This window comes from Guyanagaster necrorhizus, assembly GCF_019112545.1.
Source record: "Guyanagaster necrorhizus MCA 3950 unplaced genomic scaffold BT62scaffold_14, whole genome shotgun sequence".
In the NCBI taxonomy this organism is placed as follows: Eukaryota; Fungi; Basidiomycota; class Agaricomycetes; order Agaricales; family Physalacriaceae; genus Guyanagaster; species Guyanagaster necrorhizus.
This window is the reverse complement of record NW_025064893.1, coordinates 886,768-904,144: the sequence shown is the minus strand read 5'-3', so window position 1 is coordinate 904,144 and position 17,377 is coordinate 886,768. Positions and strand designations below refer to the sequence as shown.

At 47.9% G+C, this 17,377-nt stretch overlaps 5 protein-coding genes and 1 non-coding gene across 6 annotated transcripts; 3 read left to right on the top strand and 3 right to left on the bottom strand.

Moving 5' to 3' along the window:
- The first annotated feature begins 208 nt into the window (after window positions 1-208).
- On the top strand, window positions 209-2,411 carry BT62DRAFT_932804 (MFS general substrate transporter). Its single transcript, XM_043186422.1, has 9 exons — window positions 209-584; window positions 641-710; window positions 762-857; window positions 910-1,022; window positions 1,071-1,203; window positions 1,255-1,533; window positions 1,584-1,646; window positions 1,700-1,921; window positions 1,972-2,411. Exons 1-9 carry the CDS (start codon window positions 450-452, stop codon window positions 2,241-2,243), a joined length of 1,383 nt encoding a protein of 460 aa, XP_043039145.1. The 5' UTR covers window positions 209-449; the 3' UTR covers window positions 2,244-2,411.
- Window positions 2,412-2,842: 431 nt separating this feature from the next.
- BT62DRAFT_932802 (MFS general substrate transporter) lies at window positions 2,843-4,254 on the top strand. The gene is made up of 6 exons (XM_043186421.1): window positions 2,843-2,897; window positions 2,953-3,085; window positions 3,139-3,417; window positions 3,471-3,533; window positions 3,583-3,804; window positions 3,862-4,254. The coding sequence occupies exons 2-6, from the start codon at window positions 3,031-3,033 to the stop codon at window positions 4,125-4,127; spliced, it is 885 nt and encodes a 294-aa protein (XP_043039144.1). The 5' UTR covers window positions 2,843-2,897; window positions 2,953-3,030; the 3' UTR covers window positions 4,128-4,254.
- A 1,514-nt stretch (window positions 4,255-5,768) lies between these two features.
- Window positions 5,769-9,960, top strand: BT62DRAFT_981077 (P-loop containing nucleoside triphosphate hydrolase protein; the record flags this gene model as incomplete). Its single annotated transcript, XM_043189564.1, has 14 exons — window positions 5,769-6,014; window positions 6,064-6,095; window positions 6,138-6,793; window positions 6,815-6,897; window positions 6,925-7,030; window positions 7,052-7,494; window positions 7,544-7,643; window positions 7,672-8,389; window positions 8,443-8,497; window positions 8,552-8,977; window positions 9,033-9,120; window positions 9,177-9,241; window positions 9,292-9,427; window positions 9,635-9,960. The coding sequence occupies 14 exons, from the start codon at window positions 5,769-5,771 to the stop codon at window positions 9,958-9,960; spliced, it is 3,480 nt and encodes a 1,159-aa protein (XP_043039143.1).
- A 2,604-nt stretch (window positions 9,961-12,564) lies between these two features.
- Window positions 12,565-12,665, bottom strand: BT62DRAFT_t86. The gene has a single exon. It is a non-coding gene; the product is annotated as a tRNA-Met (tRNA).
- A 1,870-nt stretch (window positions 12,666-14,535) lies between these two features.
- Window positions 14,536-14,998, bottom strand: BT62DRAFT_932800 (uncharacterized protein). The gene is made up of 2 exons (XM_043186420.1): window positions 14,880-14,998; window positions 14,536-14,826 (listed from the first exon to the last, which is right to left on the bottom strand). The coding sequence occupies exons 1-2, from the start codon at window positions 14,959-14,961 to the stop codon at window positions 14,666-14,668; spliced, it is 243 nt and encodes an 80-aa protein (XP_043039142.1). The 5' UTR covers window positions 14,962-14,998; the 3' UTR covers window positions 14,536-14,665.
- A 1,045-nt stretch (window positions 14,999-16,043) lies between these two features.
- Window positions 16,044-17,085, bottom strand: BT62DRAFT_169929 (uncharacterized protein). The gene is made up of 5 exons (XM_043179915.1): window positions 17,018-17,085; window positions 16,775-16,962; window positions 16,486-16,722; window positions 16,191-16,425; window positions 16,044-16,128 (listed from the first exon to the last, which is right to left on the bottom strand). The coding sequence occupies exons 2-5, from the start codon at window positions 16,907-16,909 to the stop codon at window positions 16,100-16,102; spliced, it is 636 nt and encodes a 211-aa protein (XP_043039141.1). The 5' UTR covers window positions 16,910-16,962; window positions 17,018-17,085; the 3' UTR covers window positions 16,044-16,099.
- Window positions 17,086-17,377: the final 292 nt, after the last annotated feature.

Below are 17,377 nucleotides of genomic sequence, written 5' to 3'. Positions count from 1 at the left end.
GATTTCTCTTAAAAAGGGCAGTCCTCAGCACTGAACATGTGAACTCTTGAAGCTGAATAACATTCGGAGGCATGCTGCATGACTGGAACATAAGATCATATTCATCCCAACTTGGGTCTTCTTTTGACTATGTTGTTAAGTTTAAAAGTAATAAAACTAAAGGCAGTCTTCATCTTTCCATCTTTTTTTCAGATCAGGCAGTAAAAGTCGTTATCTTTCAATGCCCCTGCCCGAAGGGGGAGCTCTAAATTTGGCTCAATTTGGTTGCCTTTTGCTGTCACTACCCTCTTTTCGGCTTCGTTCTTTTTCCTCCTCCTTGTGTGTTCTTCGCAAGAAACCTCCTTGAAAAGGTGGAATCCCGCTTCCGCTGTAGTCCGGCCCTCAAGACCACGGCTATTCCTATACCGAGATATTTGAATATACCGAGAACAATCCGACAAGTTTAAGTCATGTCGTCAACGCGAACACAGAGCATCGAGCTCAGCAACATTTCGCACCGCTCACAGCAACCAGAGGAGGACCATGTTCAGCTGAATGAGTCGTCCCTTGCACCGGTGGACCGTGGATTCGACGCTTGGTCTTTCGTTCGTCCTCCTTTGACCTTACATTTCTCTGAAATAAGAATTGTCCGTGTGCTTAGCTCCTAGCTGCATTCGTTGTCGAAGGAGTCGTATGGGGTTTCCCGGACTCCTTTGGTGTCTTCCTTGATAGTGCGTCCTACTTGGATATTTTGGAAAGCAGGTACTTAGTTCAATATGCAGGCTACCTCTACGATCCGAAATTTATGAACCAGCCCCATGCATCCAGTTTACTTCCTCTCATTGGGCCTCTGTCGTCGGGAATGATTTTCTGCTCTGGTATCATCATCCAAATTTGTTCCTGAAATCTTTTTATTTAATTGGCTCGTAGGTCCTCTAATTTTCCCCATCAACATACGGTATCCATATTATCGCCGTACAATGATGTGGATCGGCGTATTCCTCTGCGGGGCGAGTCTCTTTGGGGCTAGTTTCGCCACTAAGGTGAGTACAGTTTTCTGTTCTCGCTCTGTTTCTCACCAAAGATTATAGGTACCAGTCCTAATTGGCCTACAAGGCATTCTCTATGCCATCGGTGGATCGCTCCTGTACGCCCCTTGTATATCTTACATGACGGAATGGTTTGTGATGCGGAGGGGTCTTGCAAGCGGTGTCATCTTTGCTGGTACGTAAATATGTTTCTTTATCAAACTCTGCTTTTATTGCATGCCTTCAGGAACCTCGGCTGGTGGATTGATCCTCCCTCTCGTATTGCCCACCCTCATCTCTCGCTACGGATCGGCCAAGGCTCTCCGAATCATCTCCATCGTGCTTACAACGATTCTCATACCAATTGTCGCATCAGTCAAGCCTCGACTCCCTGAATCTAGAAATCGCGCTCAAATAATGCCTCCTCGCTCACGCGACTGGATGAGTAGCACCACCTTCTGGGTTCTTCTTGCTGTCAATACCGTCCAGGGCCTTGGTTACTTCGTGCCTGTTGTATGGCTTCCTAGTCAGCATTTAAACCTCTAAAAAGTTCGAGCTAACGGAAGTCTGTTCTAGCTTTTGCACACGAAATGAACCTAAGTAGTACCAGCTCTTCGCTGGCTGTTGCACTTTTGAATGGTACGTCATTGTGTTCAATCAAGACACAGGCTCTTGCTGAAACATATTCACAGGTGCTTCTCTACTCAGTCGTTTGTCCCTAGGTTACCTAGCGGACAGACTAAACCCATGGCTCCTCGCGTTGTCAACACTAACTTCGACATCAATTGCTACATTTATCCTCTGGGGCCTTCTCTCACGGAACCTTGCCGGACTTATATCATTCGGTATTGCCTACGGTGTTCTCGCTGGGGGGTGGAGTAGTTTGTGGACAGGATTAATTGCTCCCATCGCTAGTATGCCTTGCTTCATGTACGCCCGATCTCATTACTCACTCGCAATTCAGAAGAAGACCCGAACCTGGTGACGTACTTAATCGGATATCTCATGCTTTCGCGAGGAGTAGGCAATATTTTATGCACGCCAATCTCGTCCACGCTGGCTGCGGCGTCGCAATCTGCCGTTGGCAAGGTGACTACGGGATTTCAAGTTGCGGGAGGAAGATTTGAGAGTATGATTTTGTATGTGGGGTCGTGTTTTGCGGGTGCTGCAGGGGTTGCACTCTTGGGATGGGCACTAGACGCAAGAGCAGGCCGCGCTCGAAGTCGTGCAAGTTAGATGAATGTGTCACCTACCAAATCGTACGCTGATTGTACAGGAAGTTTTGGCTTATGTGCTTTTACCTCAATTACAAAGTCTTTGTTCCATGCGCCACTTTCCTTCCAATCGTACACTGGAACCGCGTTGTGTCCGCTTCACTGATCTATGTTTTTTTTTCGGTTTCCAATCATACTCTACACTAATAATTGCAACCATGTCGAGACAAACAGAGAGCATAGAGCTCGCTACGAATTCACAAGAGCGTTAGAAGATACGGCTTCATGAAACGAGTCGTCGCTAGCACCGGTGGACAAGGGATTCAGCGCATGGTCCTTCGTACGTCTTCCAAGTTTCATTCCCGTTCCTCACACTAACGTTGAACAGTTGATCGCAGCATTCTTCATCGAGGGACTCGTGTGGGGATTTCTCAATGCTTTTGGTGCCTTCCTTGATCGTACGCATCAATTTATCTAGCATAGGCATGACTACATCACAAATCATCCATTGCTTGGGTACCGCATGGCCTGACCTTCCGTTGATCCCATTAAGCGCCTGTTAGGCCCTATCATTTTCCCTATTACCACGAGGCATCCTTACCGTCGGCGAACGTTTATGTGGGTGGGTGCTACCCTCTGTTGGGTGAGCCTGTTGGGTGAGAGTTACACCACCAATGCAAGTCGCTTTCTTCTTCAAGATTTTCGGTCTGTTGTATAGCTGGCAATGCCAGATTTCGACTTTAATAGGCTTGCAGGGTGTCCTATATGCTATCGGCGGATCCCTTCTGTATGCCCCGTGCATATCATACATGTCCGAATGGTTTGTGACCCGCAGAGGCCTTGCAAATGGCGTCATATTTGCTGGTGCGCAAATCCACTGCCTCCCATCGGCGCTTATGTCTGAATAAGGTTTGCAGGAACGGCTACTGGAGGTCTGATACTGCCTTTAATACTTCCAGAACTGATTTCCCGCTACGAGAGTGCAAAAACATTGCGAATCCCATCTGTCGTCCTCCTGGCTCTCCTTCTACCTGTGCTCCCCTTCGTAAAACCGCGAATTCCTAATTCCAGGAACCGTCAGCAAATGTCGCCTCCTCGCGCGCGAGAATGGATCAAAAGCACTTCATTTTGGGTCCTTCTTGCTGCAAATACCTTCCAAGGGTTTGGATACTTTGTACCAATTGTATGGCTACCCAGTAAGCTTCGATCCACTCTCGAGACGCTCTCTTACACGATGGAATATGTTCAGCTTTTGCTCATGCTATGAACTTGAGTGCCACGAATTTGTCATTAACTGTGGCTCTCCTCAATGGTACACTCCATCTCAGGGATCTCGACTTCGTTGCTGATTCAGCTTCTAGGAGCCTCTGTACTCGGTCGCGTATCTATGGGGTACCTCTCTGATAAGTTCAATCCATGGTTTTTGGAGATGTCAACGCTCTTCGCGACGTCTCTGGCCACATCTGTTCTATGGGGCGTCCTCTCCCAAAACCTAGCTGGGCTTCTTGCCTTTGGAATCACCTATGGTATCCTGGCCGGGGGGTGGAGCAGTCTGTGGACTGGGTTTGTTTCTCCCATCGCAAGTAAGCATGTAATTTAAGCATACCAGCGGCACCAGCACTGATTTTTCGCACCCACAGAGGACGACCCGAACCTGGCCACGTATTTGTTCGGTTACCTTCTGCTATCTCGAGGCATAGGCAACATACTGTGTTCACCCATCTCGTCCGTTTTAGCAACGGCGCCCGATACTGCTGTTGGCATGGCGAGCTTCCAGGTGGCCGATGGCAGATATGAGAATATGATTCTGTATGTGGGGTCGTGTTTTGTCGGTGCTGCTGGCGTGATGTTGTTGGGCTGGGGCCTCGATATGGATGTCATCCGTTCTCGAAGGAAGAGGGTATAAGCACTGTCTTTACATTCTATTCTATACACCGTTGCACTAGGTGCTTGGTAGGTTGATGATAACTAGAAGACTGAGTTTAGATGTACTCGATATAGGGATAAAGAGTAATCTCATTCAATCACTTATATTATATGGTCGGAGAGGGGTTCTCGTGCTCATGTCATATCTGACTATTGGCCTGCTGCTTATGATGTCCCCACACAGGATACTTTCGCCTCGCAAGTAGATGCTATTATTAGCCCGTGGTAAATCCGTCGTGGACTGGGTCTTCGTCGCTTCCCCCTTTTGAAGACATCGATATTGGATGTCCTCAAACGCAACATATTTTCTTTCTTTGATGTCGTAGCTGCCTTCGAGCTGGACGTCTCATACGGAGATCAAGCGGCGTCCCGCGCAGAAGCATAATCAAATAACCAATGCCAAATGGTAAGTGTCAAAGACAAAACAGTGACTTGAAGAGACGTATGGTTGATTCACAGAATATAGAGTTACATCAAAGCAGCTTTCGAGTAGTCACGACGTATTCCATTTAAGCACGTTGATGAATTATACAAGAGATGGGGAAACGGGTGAGGGTGAAGCTCCAATGGTCTTTGAGCACCAAAGGATGTTGTCTGCGGAGGATAGGTTTACTGGAGACTCGGAGCTAAGTGGCGAGCTACTGAACTGATTCTTATCTGAAAATATCATTTTCCTGGTCTTTGTTCTCCCTGGTAGTCTCTTTGAAGACTGTCACGCCGTCTGCGGCCATATGTGTAGCGTGTGTCTTTGCTACAGTCTCTGAATTCATCGTATGCATGATACCTGCGTTGGTTAGGGCGAACTCGAAGCGCGTGCATCAGAGAGACGGACGTGCCTTCAGTTCTACGGACACCTTGGGGACATATCTTCCAATCTAGAGAACCAACAGGCATTCGCCAACCACTATACCAAATTGCCAGCTAACCAGGACCGTACGGAGAACAATCACCCCCCGAGATCGCCACAAGTGTAAGCAGAACTCTCATAGATAGCATACCTGGCCTTACAATCACTTTGATACCCAGGGTTTGCGGGGCTTTCTGCCTCTAGAAATCTTCAATCCTGCGCAGGAAACATGCCAAGCCTGAGGTCGCCAAACATGTGAAGGATAAACAAAAGATACTAAACAGGCGGTGTGTCAATACCGGTGCCGCCGTCAAGATATCATGATCATGGTAGAATCCAAGAATCTGAATTTCAACTGCGTTATCGTATGTTGGCCCCAGACCTGCTGCAGAGCCAAAGAGACTTGATACCGCAGTTGAGATGGATCCAAGGTATCACGTCCTTGTGGCACGTCCTCCTCTTCGTACAAATACTGACGGTACTGATGGCCAGGAAGTCGCTTTGAGTCGCAGACGCAAAGTGTGGATTCGTCAAACATAGTTAATGTCTTGAACGTTGACGTTGATGACGCATGGTGGGAAGGGTCTCGTCATCAAGGAACGACCATCGCTGAAGTGGTGACTCCGGTCATCCTCGTGCTCCCATGCTACTTCCTTCGGGGATTTGACCTTCCGCTGGTATCCATCCAACATGTCCAGCGCCTCTGTGCCCAGTGCCCCTGTCGTAGAAATAGCTGCCAATGACAAGCAGGTTGACATCTCAGAAGCACCTCGCATGAAATCTGACTGGTACCTCACCGACACGCACCAAGAAAAGCTGTCTTTTTCTGCTGTCGCACCTGTGGATGTGCAGATAAGGCAGCTTTCGGTAGTGGTGCGGAGGGAGCGTCAGGGCTGGTTTGCAAAGAAGGAGGCTGTAGACGAAGAGGCGGGCCTATCAAAGAATCTGTTGACCCAGATTGATGCGGATTTTCCTCGTGCAAGTTTGACTGGGATTATTGGCAGCAGTGGTAGCAGCAAAGTGGGTATTTCTGACTTTACTGGAATTGCTGTGTATTGACATCCTTCAGACTACGCTATTGAATGTCTTGTTGCGGCGAATGTGTAGCAGCCGCCTTGCGGTACGCGGGTGAATTCTACATAGCAACTCGCCATCTATCTCTAGCATCACCCACGCCTATGTTACTCAAACCGACATCCTCCTACCCACCCTTACCGTACGCGAAACCCTTATGTATGCGGCTGATCTTCGTCTTCCGGCTTCAATTACAAGTAAAAAACGCGCCCAGCTCGTTGAAGAGATCATTCTTGAACTTGGACTGAAGGAGTGCGCCAACACTCCCGTCGGGGATGGATTTCGCCGCAAAGGGTGCTCAGGTGGGGAACGGAGGCGAGTTAGCCTGGGTGTTCAACTCCTCGGAAACCCGTCCGTACTCTTTCTGGATGAACCGACGACTGGGCTGGACGCCACCAGTGCATTTCAATTAGTGAAGACTCTGCAAAGCATGGCAAAGAAGGGCAGAACCATTATCATGACGTTGCATCAACCTCGTTCCGAGGCCTTCTTCATGCTTGATAGAGTGACGCTGCTGTCGCAAGGACATACTCTTTACGCCGGACCTGTTGCAGATGCTGTCCCGTGGTTCGAAGGTCACTTGAATCCAATTAGCCCTCATGTCAATCCCGCCGACTACCTCATTGATGCTGCAGCGATCGATGTCCGGACCTCAGAGAGCGAGGAGGCAGCTCGAGCCCGTGTCAACAGGCTTATCAGCGCGTGGCAAGAAGAATCTGTCAAAAGTTATAGGGAGGATTTTGCAGAATACGAAACGGGTTCGATGTCGACCTTGATACCTCCGCCTACCCTATCTGATTATCGCAAGGCGCCCATGTCGCGGACAGTGGTTACTCTGCTTTCGCGTACGATGAAGACAAGTTTCCGAGACCCACTAGGGATGACAACGTCATGGATTGAGGCGGTCTTGATGGGTGTGGTCGTCGGCTTGGTATTTTTGCAACTACCAGATTCGATAGCGGGTATTCGTTCACGCCGAGCAGCGCTATATACTGCAGTCGGACTTCAGGGGTATTTGATGGTCATCTATGAAGTTTATCGTTTGACCATCATAGAACTGCCTGTGTTCGATAGGGAGCATGGTGAAGGGATTGTTGGGGTCTTACCTTGGATTCTCAGCTACCGCCTTGCTCACGTATTATTGGAGGACATAATCGTCTCCCTCATTTTCTCCGCGATATCGTATTTTATGATTGGATTTGCGCCCTCGGTCTCACGATTCCTCTTCTACTTTGCGATCAGCCTGCTCAATCACTATATCTCGGTGCTGTTCGCTGGTCTCTCATCTGCTATTTCCCGGAATTTTGCAACTGCAACTCTAATTGCAAACCTGGCGTACACCGCCTATACCTTCACTTGTGGCTTTTTTATACAAGCAAATTCTATACCCATATATCTGCGTTGGATAAAATGGATATCACAGTTGGTGCGCCTATCTCATAGTACACTATAGCCAGCCTAACATTCCATCTTAGTTCTATGCATTTACTGCGCTGGTTAATAACGAATTCAAGGATCGGTTTTTTGACTGTCCGTCTGGCGACGCACGGACAGATCCCAACTGCATCACTTACCGTGGCAACTTTGTCATAGAGTCTCGCAGTTCCACGGCAGGACTGGGCGACTATTCCGGTCGCTGCTATGCTTGGCTTTGCCATTCTCTATCTCATCCTTCAGATCCTTCTCTTGTCCATGATCAAAATCGACATCACAGTCCTAGGAACCAAACGCGCGGCCGATGAACCCAAGCAGAAGAAAATCAAAGTCATTAGCCGGGAAGCTAACGGGGTGGCAGGCGTAGACATAGATCTTATTGATTACAATCTACAGATCCGCATACGAGGAGGAAAACGCCTTGAAGTCCTGCAGGGTATCAATACTTGCTTCGAAGCAGGCAAGATCAACGTCATCCTCGGTCCCTCAGGCAGTGGGAAATCCTCATTGCTGAATTTGATGGCGCAACGACTCCAGTCCACTTCACGGACGACATACATCGCAGAAGGAGATCTAGCGCTGAACGGCGTTGTTGCAAGCGGGGATGTTGTACGTGCGCTCTGTTCATATGTGATGCAAGATGACGCAGCTCTCCTTCCCTATCGCACCGTTCGGGAGGTGCTCCGATTCGCTGCTGGGTTGAGACTGCCCGGGTGGATGTCCAGGGAGGAGAAGAGGCAGAAGGCGGATGAAGTGATGCATAAAATGGGGTTGAAGGACTGTGCGGATACGCTGGTTGGGAGTGAGCTTTCCAAAGGCATCTCAGGTGGGGAGAAGAGAAGGGTCAGTATTGCTATCCAGGTGCTTACAGAGCCTCAGGTGTTGATGTAAGCTTCTTTTTTCACTTCTTTTTTTTTTTGGCTGAATCTTTCATCCGCAGGCTTGATGAACCTACATCAGGACTGGACGCGTTCACGGCTGCATCAATCATGGATGTTCTGCAGCAACTTGCAGAAGAAGGCCGGACGATTATCACGACGCTACACTAGAGCTCATCCGAGCTGTTCAAGAATTTTGGCAATGTACTCCTTTTAACTAAGGGAGGGAGGGTGGCGTACTCAGGGTCTGCCTGTGATATGCTCGATTACATGGCGACTATTGGTTTCAAGTTCCCTTCGACAATGAACCCGGCCGATTTTGCTCTGGATGTAGTCTCTGTAGATTTGCGTGAGGCCGAGAAAGAGGAGCTCAGTCGGGCCAAGGTGGATAGGCTTGTTGAGGCTTTCCGAGAGCTAGCGCCCAAGGTCGAAGATCACAAGAAGACATCAGGTCTTTCTTTGGACTTGAAGAAGCATGAAAAGAACATGTCATCACTTACGACGTCATTACCTATACTTCTGAAGCGTGGATATCTGGCATTCATTCGTCAGAAAGCAGTTCCGGAAGCAAGGTTGGGGAACGTCCTAGGACTTGGGGTATGTCTTTCAGTGCCATGGCCATTTTATTTAGCGTTCTGATGCGTGGAAAAAGATCGTTTTGAGTCTCTTCTATTCTCCGATTGGGCACAACTATATCAGTATACAGAATCGTGTTGGCTGTATCCAGGAGATCCTTCCTTGTAAGCTCATTTCTGTTCTATCTGCTTCAGGGGCATCACTTATAGTTACGACATAGTGTATTTTGTCGGAATGCTGCAGAATATCTCTGTCTATCCTGTTGAAAGGGATATTTTCTACAGGGTACCATCTATCATTCTTTTCCAAGGACATGCCGCTGAAATTCTGTGCAGGAATACGATGACGGAGCTTACTCTATTGAGTCGTTCTTCATTGCATATGTTCTTTTAGAACTTCCCTGCGAGATTATATCTTGCTTGATGTTTTCCGTGTTAACGGCTATCGCGACCGATCTCCGCCGGACAGTCGGTATGTTCTTCGTGGTATCTCTAAACGCGCTATGCATCGTCAACGCCGGAGAATCGCTCGGTATTTTATTTAATACACTGCTCAACGAAAACACTGGACTTGCGCTTAATGTGACCAATGTCATCCTATCAGTTGCGATGTTCATGGTAGGTACGAAGTTTCTTCTCTATTGTCTTTCTTTTGTTGTTGTCTAATCATCTCCGGCAGGCCTGATGAGCTTGGATATGCCCGAGTTTCTCAAGAGGTTGAACAAACTCTCACCCCTTGGCTACGCGGTGCGAAATATAATGCCATACGCGTTCCGTGGACAGGTATTCTCGTGCGACGATGATCAGCGGCTTGCCGATGGCACTTGCGCCGTTAGTTCCGGGGAGCAGGTGTTAGATATGTTTGAGTTCGGAGGCATCAACGCACCACTTAATCTTGGTGTTATTGTTGTTGCGATGGTATTGTATCGTCTTCTAGCATATGTGGTGCTGAAGTTATTGAAAGCAAAGTTTAAAATAGGGAAACGGCACAAGTCGAGGAAGTAGTTTATGCTGTGTAATGCTACCCAGCTTTCTGAATAATGGCCATGATCTAATTTCTTGGTCTTTTGCTGTATATTCAGATACTAGGGTTAGGACCCGGCTGGAATTGATACAACACTGGACAAATCTGACGAATGCTCGCGCTGCCCTTTAGTTCTCATCAGTGTGAGAGCTCAAGTGCAGACGCGCAGTCAGAGATGCGTTCTCTGATGGTCAACTCGATGACATCTTCGGTTCAATTTCAGAGGATGCTTGACTGGGACAATAGATTGTGACACGTCAATGTATGTCCAGTCCAGGATGTCAGAAAAAGATATCATCTTCAGAGTTTTGGTGAGGGGGAAGCGACCAAGAAAGGCAGGAAGCTTGTTGAAGTATAGTCACGGCCGGAATCAGCTACTTTCCTCTGCCTCTGACCGCGATGTCCTCTTTTATTTTTTCGCGCCAAGCAATGAACTCGGCGTTACTATGCCCCAGAATATATTTCCTCGCCTAGGACGACACGAATTATTTAAACGGCCATACCAGGCCTCGATATCGCTGCTATGCATTACTATTCATGAATCCCCTCATCCCCGCTACAGGGTACAGAGACAATTACCGGCCGCAATTCTTATTTTGGCACGTTATTCACCGACCTGAAGCCAACGCTGAAGACGTAGTCGAAGGTGTCGCGAAGGAAGGGCAAGGTATGAATTGTAAATCTTCTCACTTGCCATCTCTGGCTGAACTGTTCAAGTTCGGCGACTTGATTTCCCCGTAATGGACCTATCCTTGCACGTGCGGTCACTTTCCAACCGATCTGCGTGGGGCAATAGACAAAGTTTTCATGGAAGCTGCCACCTTTTCCATTACACGATGCGCGGGTAATGAATCACGTTCGATAATCAAGGGTGCTTGGTGCGTGGGATGCATAGCAACTGACGGCAGGCATCTTTTTCGTTGCTTGTTCCGAGGCTGAGCACTCAGCGCGCACATGTACCCAGCATTTTGGACTTTCCAGTGCAACTGCGTGTATGCTGGATAGCATGAGGTGCTGCGCTATGAAATAGGCATAGCTTTGTATCGTGAGATTTGTCGGTAGGGCGCTCCTTCATATCTACTTTGATCACGCTGAGTCTGTCCTTTCAGGATCCTCTACCAACCAATACTGCTGCCATTTCCTAGCCTCACCTCGATGGCTATCCACTTCACCACGTTCGTTGCGGGGTTAAGGCATAGCTTTTGCTCCCCGCAGGCGATGTGACGTCACGGCTCCAGGCCTCGTGCAACATCTATTAATAGAAGAACGCTCATATATAAGGCCACGTCCCTTTTCCTCTCACCCATCAGCACCATGAACGCCCCACCCACTGCACACACTAAGGTTCCCACCGACTCCCAGCCCCAAGCTGCTGGCGGAATGAGTACGTACTCTTTCTCCTTTCTTGGTTCACGTCCGACCTAGTTCTTTTTCCAGACATTACCAACCCCCCAGTGCAGACCCAAACTCAGACCCATGAGTGCGAGCACAAGAGACAGGCTATGCGTCTGCGTGGTGGAGGTGCGGGAAAGGTGCGCTTATGGCTCAGTATTCGCTTATCACAACGCCGCTCACCTCGTGCTTAATACAGGACTGCTTCCTCGGACTCGTCGGCTGCTTCCTTTGTTTCGGTAAGACCGTAGACCTTCGCCGCAATCAACATTGACTTACCCCGTAATCCTTTGTAGAATGTTGTGAAGTAAGTTATTGAAGTACTCGTCTCACTCTTCGACTTATTCATTCGTTACGTACGTAGGGTTGCTGCGACTGCGTTGCCGACATCGTTTGTGAGTTGAATTTACTGTTTATCCGTATTTTCTCGTGACGAAATTATTTCAGGCTGCCCCTGTGAGATGATCTGTTAGGAGTAGAAGCGGTATCTGTACATTATATTTTCAATGAAACTTACGCACGAGTGCATTGAGGGTTGTAATATTACAAGAGTTGGGCTGATTTTGCCTAACAACTGCGACGACGAAGCAACGGACATGTATCTTTACCATTATCAGAACATAAATAGACCGGGGTAAATATATAAAAAGCACTGATAACAGCCTTTCATGTACATCTGTTATTACATTCAGAATCGTACGATCGAGGGTGAATATTGAATATTTGTTCAGGAAGATCCTTGAGGAGTGATAATTCGCGCAGACAGAATCCGTCTCAAAGCGGGTAGAGACCCGTCATACATTAGGATCAACAAGTTCTTAAAGAAAAGAGAAGGACCAAAACTACAGCTCCGTTCTAAAGTCACTCGCGCGACAACGGTAGGAAAAGCTGAATTTGATTAGATTTGCGCACGAACCCTAGGTTTTGATACACCAGGATTTCGGACCGGTAACTTACCTTTCATGCGACAGCGTGAGCAGCAAATTTTGCGCAATCTTCAATACTATTTACTCATATATTCCATGTACAAAGTAACATTATGCAGATAACTTACCCCCGCAGGTTTCGTGCGCAACCTTATTTCATACCCTAAATTTGATCTCTAAAAAGAAATGCTCCAAAAAAATTGCTCCCAAGCTAAGGTCGAACTGGCTACTAACAACTCTAGTTTAAGAGGCGGAAGAGGAAAAACCTGCTCCAGCCCAGGATCGAACTGGGGGCCTCCAGATCACTCCTTTATCAAGGATCATAGCCTATATGAGACTGGCGCTCTAACCAACTGAGCCACTGAAGCGCGTTCGCATATGTACTTTATGCAAAATGCAAGTCAATCTATGCACAGACTCTCCACACAACTTTCCACAAACTTACTCCCCAACTCGCTCTCAGCCCTCTCTTGTAACTTAAGCTAAGAGTACTGAGATAAAACCTTGTAACATATGAGACTGGCCAACTGAGCCATGGAAGCCTGTTTCCTGTGAACAATGAAGCAGTATGAAGGTATGTCAGTGTTGAAAATCTTCCTGGAAGATGTGGGTCTAAGATTTGTTCCTTCACCGCCGCTGCCTCTTAACTCATCTTGATGCAGGTTAACCATGATTTTATTATGTGCACCGGCAGTAGGGCGTCAGCGGTCAAGGAGGAGTGGCAATGGACTGTGGATGTAGCAGGTAGTGTACACCGCACTTGGTGTATTGTTTGTACGCTGTCTACATGTCAGTAGTTAGCTCAAATTGACTATTTTCAATATATTTATTTTTATTCATTTGGAAGATCATGAACACAATTGTATGAGAGTACGATAGACAGGTATGGGACAGTTACGGCATTATTGGCTGAGGGCTATGGTGAGGTACCAGCAGCTACGTACACTTTGCACCAGGCAACGTAGAACGAAAGGGGGGTGGGGGGGTGCTACGAAGGTATCAAAGCTACGTACGCTACGTAGCAAGGCGTACCACCACAAATCACTTACGTTCCGACTCCGAACCATCTGGGCTCGTTCCATTCCCACTGCTCATTGGTACGATACACGCAACTGATTTTCCTTATCAATAGCCTTGACCATCCCATCAAGAAATATTTCGTTGAGAAATGGCAAAAACACCAAGTTCAACGTAACACTTTTCTCAGCCAGCTCTCGGAGTCTTGGGACAGCTCATCCGGTGCAGACAATACTGCAAATCCGATAACGTACTAGAGTCGACACATACACTAAACAGAAACGGGCTTACCCTGGTCGGAGCCGCACTTCAGTGAGTCCCTCTTCGGTGGCGAACAGTACAATCTTTCGTATACCGTTCTGAATTGCGACAGGAGCAAGCTCTCGATCCTCTGGTATCTGCATTTCTGTGATCCGCGGAAAGACTGCGAACGAACACATGGTAACGCCTGGAGCCAAGGACTATTTTCTGCGCGCTTTACTCGGGAGTTCGAAGCAATACCCGGACTCGTGTTTCCATGATATCTCATCGCCAGGGTAAAACTTCCTAAATCTGTTCGGCCTCACGCATGCTCCCGGTCCCAGGAACATACGTTTGCTACCATCGGCGAAGATACTCTGGGAAGAGGCGGCTTTAAATCCAAGGTGACACGGTTATTTGTGTCCCCTCCGCCCGTAAAAGCTGATTCAAAATCACAGCGAAACATTCTCTCCGTCACGTTTCTGCTCTATAGACGTTGCTGTTCAATAATCTTAGCGTCGAAGAATTTCAAAGGCACCTCGAGGCCTCAACTTTAGGCCAGAGCCTGCGTCATCACAGTTCACGATTTTGAACCATGACTGTTCAGTGTTTCCATGGTTTCTACGATTTTACAGGATGATATTCAACTTATCTGCTGACTGGGTGCTGAAAGTATCCATACCTTCCACGGCCTTCGTCTCCATCCTGTTTTCGAGACGCTGCGCTCGGTGCGCTGTTCAAGTTTATTATCGACGGTCGCTCGGTCGTGGCTGTTAGCTTAGTGCTTGGTCATTGGGGATGACGCCAACCACGCTGGCGTGTTCGTTCTTTGGCGTACTTGTGAAGAGCTTCTAAATGTTGTCAGTGTTTTCGATTACGTAGACGCATTGTGTCTGTTTGATGAAACCCTGAGCCTTTTGTCGCAAGTGCCGTTGTTTTCTCTCTCTAAACTGTGTGATATTCATCTATCATCTCTGTTAGCTTCTTTATCTTGAACCGGTGTCGAATACTCAAAAAAACTACCAGAGAACGGGAATCGAGACTAGGAACACTAGAAGCCCTTTTGGCTGTCCTCCTCATATCAGCAAACTCGAACAGCACACCTCAGCATTCAATCCCAATGCTTTAACTGGCTCGCCACTCGCTGGAGCGCCTCAATCAAATCATTTTGTGTGATGCTCCCTTCTATCAACCGAGAAATGACACGAGTAATTTCCATGTAGAGATCGGAGGTCATTGTCGGGCTTGAGGCAATACCTACTGGCATTAAAGGTTAGAGTGTTCACGCTTTCGGAGCCGTAACGAACCTTCGACTGGAATATTAGTAGTCATCGCGTTTTCTGTCCATTCATCATAAACCGAATGGGACCCCCAAGGCGACGCCCATAATGCGGCCGGAGTGAACATGTTTACATCGCTTGTTAGAGCTGAGGTGGGCCTGCTGGCCTAAGCAAGCTACATCAGCATACAGCCACCTGAGTGAAGAGAACCTATACTCACATCGTCCCACACTGGGTGCCCACGTCTCTCGACGTCGTCGTCGTTGAAGTCGACCTCCTCGATGGACCGCTTTACGCCTCTGGGCAGAAGGCCAGAGGGGAAAGATGCGTTAAACGTTGCAGTTTTTCCCTCTCCTCCCGACTTCGCGGAAAAAGAGGATATTGGCGACATGACAGTGAGAGGGTGAGAGAGTATGGCCTTCGGGGGGGATCAGTGGGGCTGTTGTGAAAGTCCTGATAGATCGAAGTGAAGATCATATTTCTTTTATAACTGTTTTTATAAAATCCGCCGGAATTTACCACCTCGGTGTTTGATAGGATGATCTGAAGAATTTACACGGTCCTGGAAATAGTCGTTTTGGCATTTTTTTCTGGCTCACTGCCAACTGAGGTCAGGGCCGGCGTAATTCCCCTGCCTACCTACCTACCCTCAAATTTCGACCTATGAAAAAATAATAATAGGAATCTATACGAGGAAATCTTCTCCGAGCATGATGTCTTTCCATACATCATGCCCTTGGTATCCATTTTCGCATGGTTATCGAATATATTCAGGTTCAGCGGCATTTTCTCCACTGATGAGACGACTTCCCGAGCTTCTTTTTGAGACTAGACATCTCTTACGACGGCGAACCGGAACCGGTATTTGAATACAGTGTGTACCTCAATCATTCCAACTTGAGCCGGCAGAGTCATGATACAATTTTTGAACGATTTCGTGACGGTCATTTAGGGAAATACTTCAGGATTCAAGGTATCAGATTACGACTTTATATGTATAGCCGCTATGTAACATGCCCTGATCCTAGGAACCTTGCCGCTAGGCAAATTTCTTGCGAGCAAGCCGAGGTGGCAAGCTAGTGGCATGAATCCATCGCTTGCACAGTTCTGCATTAAAAAAGTCCCAAGAGACCGTGTGAGACCGTGCAAAATCTGGACAGGACAAGCAAAATGATACTTACTTTCTTCTACGTCGTCGCCGCCACTCAGGGAGTAATAAGACAACTTGAAATCTGTTATGCGTGCTGAAGGCATGAGCGGAAATCTCATGAAACAGAAGCCGTACCATTTGGCTCTGTGGAGTCTGATTCATAAGCGGGTTCACATCAAAAATCGACAGATTAGCGAGAAACACACCTTGGTCCTCCACTTCGAGACGAAGCCTTTTTTTGAGTCGCTCATTCTCTCTGTGCAAATATTCGTTTCGTTGACGCAATGCCTGAACCATTCTGGCGGTGCTGCCGGTCTCTATCTCCGCGTGTGGATCGATCGATGGAAAAAGATGCGAAGGAAAAGACTCCTGGAAGCTGGGTAGGCTGACTGACAGACTCGTTTCAGCAGGTGAATTGTTGTGTCCATGTAAGGTATTTTCCTGTAATGCATGGCACGGAGGGAGTCAGTCCAGAATGGAGCAGACCAGGGAATGATGTACCGAGAGCCCCAGTCCCTCCCTCACCACCGCAGGCACCAAGTCCTGACGATGGAGGTCCAGACATGCCTGTACTACAGCAGGCATCGATGTACTGTCCATGGCAATAAACTGTTGGATGCGGTGGTATTTCTCGTCGCGAAAACGACTGCAAACAACTTTACTAAAGTTGCAGTTAGAACAGCCAATATTATAGGCAACGCAGACGCTCTCCATAGAGACGCAGCGTGAGCAAGGGGTCTTGATAGTATTCAGTGGTAGCCCTATGAGCATCGAGAACGGATAATCGTACCCAACGACCCTTCGTTCGACAGTATGCGTATTCGTCGTCCGGTGTGGGATTCGTCGTCCATGCTCGAAGAATTCTGAGCCGTAACTGAGCTGAAAAACCCTTCACAACGGCTCGCATGTCAGAGTCCTGAGACATGGTGGTGGGGCTTGAGGTGCAAGGAAGGTCGATCGACCTCAGAGAAAGATCGGCTTACGAGTCATGTATTCAATTAATTTAGCAAAGATGTAATGAGATATTTCTCACGAAATCCATAGCGTCAAAAAAGGGTCCACAGCACGAGCTGGATTGAATGCGTTGTTTGATTCCCAGAAGCAATCTCGTGGGCTGGGAAAGGAAGCTACTACGCGTTAGGGAGCAAGGAGCGGGGAAGCTGACACACGATTTTCCTGAGCTAAACTGACAAGCATTCATAGAGGTCGGTTGTCAATCAAAACATGCTGCGTCGAGGCCATGCTATCAGGCTGTTAACAAGTCCAGTAGCCCAAACCGGGCAAAGGACTTCTCCAGACGACGTAATCGTCCCGTAATGGGGGAAAATAGTCCACACACCTCAGGGGAAGCATAGTCTAGCAAGTGAACCGGCCCATACGCGAATGAAATTGA

What these genes read in the sequence shown, in the direction of transcription:
- BT62DRAFT_932804 (XM_043186422.1), top strand. Translation starts at nt 450, where the DNA reads ATGTCGTCAACGCGAACACAGAGCATCGAGCTCAGCAACATTTCGCAC. An exon ending in CTTTGGTGTCTTCCTTGATA is followed by an intron (nt 711 to 761) that starts GTGCGTCCTACT and finishes TTCAATATGCAG; the next exon opens with GCTACCTCTACGATCCGAAA. An exon ending in GGGAATGATTTTCTGCTCTG is followed by an intron (nt 858 to 909) that starts GTATCATCATCC and finishes ATTGGCTCGTAG; the next exon opens with GTCCTCTAATTTTCCCCATC.
- BT62DRAFT_932802 (XM_043186421.1), top strand. Translation starts at nt 3,031, where the DNA reads ATGTCCGAATGGTTTGTGACCCGCAGAGGCCTTGCAAATGGCGTCATA. An exon ending in ACCAATTGTATGGCTACCCA is followed by an intron (nt 3,418 to 3,470) that starts GTAAGCTTCGAT and finishes GAATATGTTCAG; the next exon opens with CTTTTGCTCATGCTATGAAC. An exon ending in GTTTGTTTCTCCCATCGCAA is followed by an intron (nt 3,805 to 3,861) that starts GTAAGCATGTAA and finishes TCGCACCCACAG; the next exon opens with AGGACGACCCGAACCTGGCC.
- BT62DRAFT_932800 (XM_043186420.1), bottom strand. Translation starts at nt 14,961, where the DNA reads ATGTTCACTCCGGCCGCATTATGGGCGTCGCCTTGGGGGTCCCATTCG. An exon ending in GACAGAAAACGCGATGACTA is followed by an intron (nt 14,827 to 14,879) that starts CTAATATTCCAG and finishes GAACACTCTAAC; the next exon opens with CTTTAATGCCAGTAGGTATT.
- BT62DRAFT_169929 (XM_043179915.1), bottom strand. Translation starts at nt 16,909, where the DNA reads ATGTCTCAGGACTCTGACATGCGAGCCGTTGTGAAGGGTTTTTCAGCT. An exon ending in GTCGAACGAAGGGTCGTTGG is followed by an intron (nt 16,723 to 16,774) that starts GTACGATTATCC and finishes AATACTATCAAG; the next exon opens with ACCCCTTGCTCACGCTGCGT. An exon ending in TCTCGAAGTGGAGGACCAAG is followed by an intron (nt 16,129 to 16,190) that starts GTGTGTTTCTCG and finishes CAGACTCCACAG; the next exon opens with AGCCAAATGGTACGGCTTCT.